The sequence below is a fragment of the Triticum dicoccoides genome, chromosome 6B (assembly GCF_002162155.2).
Source record: "Triticum dicoccoides isolate Atlit2015 ecotype Zavitan chromosome 6B, WEW_v2.0, whole genome shotgun sequence".
NCBI lineage: Eukaryota > Viridiplantae > Streptophyta > Magnoliopsida > Poales > Poaceae > Triticum > Triticum dicoccoides.
The window spans coordinates 2022320-2026588 of NC_041391.1; the positions used below are offsets into that span (position 1 = coordinate 2022320).

The 4269-nt window shown below is 46.9% G+C and overlaps 1 protein-coding gene across 1 annotated transcript; it reads right to left on the bottom strand.

Moving 5' to 3' along the window:
• Positions 1-350: 350 nt before the first annotated feature.
• Positions 351-2356, bottom strand: LOC119326092 (tyrosine N-monooxygenase-like). Its single transcript, XM_037599801.1, has 2 exons — positions 1372-2356; positions 351-1182 (listed from the first exon to the last, which is right to left on the bottom strand). The coding sequence occupies exons 1-2, from the start codon at positions 2329-2331 to the stop codon at positions 541-543; spliced, it is 1602 nt and encodes a 533-aa protein (XP_037455698.1). The 5' UTR covers positions 2332-2356; the 3' UTR covers positions 351-540.
• Between the last annotated feature and the right edge of the window lie 1913 nt (positions 2357-4269).

Genomic DNA, 4269 nt, shown 5'->3' on the forward strand with positions numbered 1-4269 from the left:
TATCTCTAGGAGAGGCTTCTTTCCCTCCAAGTTTGTACTCCTATTTATACTTGCCCGTGAGGGTCAAGCGCATCTTTCACTTCTTGACTGTCCCGGCGGCGGACCGGTCAGTATGCGGGAGCGGGCGCTCATCTCGTTTCTAGACTTAGCCATGCTTGTGGCGACGGCAGGACCGGCGAAGGACTGTGCGAGTCAGCTACGAAAGAATGGTGTTGACACTAGCTTCTTTATTATTGAAGAATATATGTATACGATATGCAGGGTAACACTATCCTCTTTATTATTCAAGAATTTAGGTATACAATATGATGCCCATATCCCAAATATATATAAATATATAATATGCCTTTTTGAGTAGGAGAGCAACTGCCCCTATCTTGCAGGAACGAGAAAGACCCCCAAAATACATGCATAAATTCGTGGTACAACTCACACACAGATAGAAATCGACTAAGCAGAAAGGATAACAAAAATTAACAATTGTGTAACGGAATAGCCACGTAGATGTAGCTCGTTAATGGCAGCAACATATTAACTTGTTCAACAATGGCCAGCGGCGTAGAGATGTCCCATCAGGCGTGGTTCGGCGTATAGCACAAGCGGTTTGGCTAGGAATAGATCGTGCTCCGACTCGCTGAGATCGACAGATGCTACACCCGTTGGCTTGGTCCACGTGAATCCCTGCAGTAGCCGTGCGAAGAGCATTACGCACATGGCCGTGCCAAGTGACGCCGCCACACACCCACGGCGACCAGTGCTGAAGGAGATGAACCGCAACTCATTCTCCGTGAGAGTCACTTCATTGTCGGCTGTTGTATTAATATGACGCTCTGGCTTGAAGCGTAGCGGCTCGTCCCAGACAGCTGGGTTCCGTCCGAGTCCCATACGGCTGAGGATGACATGGCTGCCCTTGGGCACACGGTAACCGGCAACGTTGCTGTCAGCAAGCGCGACGTGTGGCACATTGAAGGGTGCGACGGGGTGCAGCCGGAATGCCTCACGAATGCACGCCTTGAGATAGGGGAGGTGCGGGATGTCTGACTCCTGGACAAGCCGCTCTCGGCCCACCACCTGGTCGATTTCCTCCACCGCCTTCCGCATCACCTCGGGAATGTTGGACATCTCCGCCAGCGCCCACTCCACTGCGTTTGACGGGTTGTCAACGGCGGCAAATATTATGTCCTGCGCCATCAACCCAAGCGACAGATTAATGAATTTATGTATAACTTTTTGCATCTTGGACCTTCATAGACATGCTTGATGTTGACAACGGTTTTTCTTCTCTTTTTGGCCCATGGATTTGGGTGGCGTGCGCTTGGACTTGCATGCAATGCATGCTTTACGTGTGTACCAAAGTGGTTATGTACATACCTGCGACTGTGCTTTCACCTCCTCGATGGTGAGAAGAGGGTTCCCCGCTGCGTCCTTGAGCGTGATGAGCACATCCAGAAAGTCCTCGACCTCCTCCCTCTGGCCGGACTTCCATTGCCGCCACCTCTCATCAATGACCGTGTCGTGCAGCCGGTTCACCGTCGCATTGGCCTCCATCACAATCTTCTCGTGTCCGTCCAGGTCGAGGCCGATGCCGCGCAGCCATGGTAGGTAGTCGGAGATGCAGAACGCATAGAGGAGACCTAGCGAGGTGAACACAGCGTCCATGTGCTCCACCTCCATCGTGCCCGGGCAGCCATCTGGCCGAGGCTCGCCGAAGTACCGCCGGCCGAAGACGAGCCGCCGGATGACGTTACCACAGTAATGCCTTGCAACGTGTCTCACGTTAACGGCAGAGAACGGCGCGGTGGCGAGCGTGTAGACGTAGCTTGTGAGGTTGTCGGCCTCTTGGGCACGCTGGTTGTGGAGCCACCGGTGCCGGGAGGGGCAGATGATTTCGGAGGTGAGTACGCGGCGCATCTTCTTCCACTGGTCGCCGAATGGGGACAGCACGGCGTTCTTGTACCCGCCGCTAAATGCCGATGAGGCAAAGGTGAGCGGGCGGGAGGCGAAGTTGGCGTCCTGCTTCTTGAGTACCTCGCGGGCGATCTTCGGGCAGGTGATGGGGATGACAAATATGCGGCCGAGGCGGATGCAGGCGATGTCGGTGCCCATTTCCTGCATCATCAAGTGTATCCATCGGAACGCCGGCCTGTTGAGCATCATCTCCGGCAGGTTGCCCACCAGGGGCCACGAGAATGCAGGGCCCGGAGGGAGCTGCGTGGCACCACCGCACATGACCTTGCTCTTGGGCTTGGTGATGGACACAAGGACGACGAAGGCTAGCAACGGCAATAGCCCCATCGCCGCTAAGCACAGCGAATCCATCGGTGGAAGCATATCTACAGTAGTTAGATATAATAAGTACTTTTTATGCATGTCATGTCTACAAGTTATGTTATATAATCATGTATATATAGTGCCTGGACGGAGACGAATATGCTCTGCATGTGAATGTGATGGATACGCACCTGCCACACTGGCGTATCGTAGACCACATATCCTTCTTGTGCTGTCACATGGGTTTGGTCTCTCCTGTTCACGTGAGTAGGGCCACACATCTTATACTCGTGTCACCCGTGTTCAGTTATGCCTATTGTACTCCACCCATGGAGCCGTGTATCTGCCGTCTTGCATGAGATCAGCCCGCTCATCTGTTAACCGGCATCTACTCAATAAAAATCATAGGTGCGCAGGCACATAGTCGAACCCGAAGCTAATGCATTTTCTACTAATAAATATAAATAATAACTAGAACCTTCCAAATAATTTTCTTTCCATTTGCTATTTTCATGCACTAATAAGCTTCACGGCATTGATTGTTGACTGGTTTCCAAAAATGGATGATATTGATTCCCTCATAAAAGACTTCTTTTCTCAAACAATTCAACTATAATTTTGTTCAAAATAGTCTAAATACTCGAACACTTGTACTTGGGTACATATATACCCTATGATTATTCTAGGTTTTAGATACCTTCAAATATTTCCGTTATATTTGTAAGTGCATACTCAAGTTTTCACAAAAAACGGTGCAACTCATGTTTTTTCTCTTTATGTTCATACCTCGAATGGAATATACCCTATTATTTATTCCAGATTTTAAATACCTACACACGTAGTCCGATATACTTGTAATGCTTATGTTTTCGCAAAAAAAAAGCAGTGGATACTCGAAGAATTTCTTTGTATGTATTTACCTTGATGTAAAAAATATATTTGTATATACCCATAAATATAAGTGGATACATGTACCTAAACCAAATACCTTGACAAATGATTTTCTTTACGTTCCTATAAATATAAGCATCTGTAAAACATACACGATAGAGATGTAGCCGAGCTGTGATACTCACCGAATCATGCAAAAATATTGTGGCTACATACCCAAAAAATATGTCTTATCCTTAAACAATTTCTTGGTATATACCCTAAACACAGTTAGGTCCTGTACAAAGAGAAATAATTTTAGTTACATACCCACCACTATATGCATACCTGTATCTTTTTAAGAGGGCACGTCATCAATACTTGTAGTGCGTACAGCAAAAATGAGGCAGCTTTTGATCATTTCCTTCTATGCATTTATTAGTACAAGTTTTTCCCTCGCACATGCATAGCTAGAATTAGCTACTCCCTCCGTTCCTAAATAATTGTCTTTCTAGAGATTTCAACAAGTGACTACATACGGAGCAAAATGAGTGAATCTACACTCTAAAACACGTCTACATACATCCGTATGTTGTAATCCATTTGAGATAATTATTTGGGAAACGGAGGGAGTAGTTTCTTGTTTTCTTAGAACAAGTGGTGCATGCATTCTATTTAATGCCTCCATCCAAATTAGAACAAGTGGATTCTGTAAGCACGTGCTCGAGAAGACTGGGTGACCTCAAACCAAACCGGAAGATGCGATGAACGGGGCCAAAGGAGATTTACATCTGCATATTTATTTCAACAAAGGATGGATTTTATTAACTCGGCATGAATCATCAAGTTGATACAAACATAAAGAGCACACACCCGGCCACTACATGTCAAAGGTGCGCACAGCCAACTCTAACACACGAGCACAAAAACACCGGCAAATAGTAGTCATACAAGACCCATGCTATGCCCAATCGAGTGTAAAAAAAGACAGAAGCTATGCCCAAGCGAGTATAAAAAAAGACCCTGAAGCGATCCACAACGGTCGACAAACTATTATAAACCATATCCGCACCAACCATTTCTTGACACCAGAAGGACAACGACATTCTTCAACAGAAGCACCTTCAT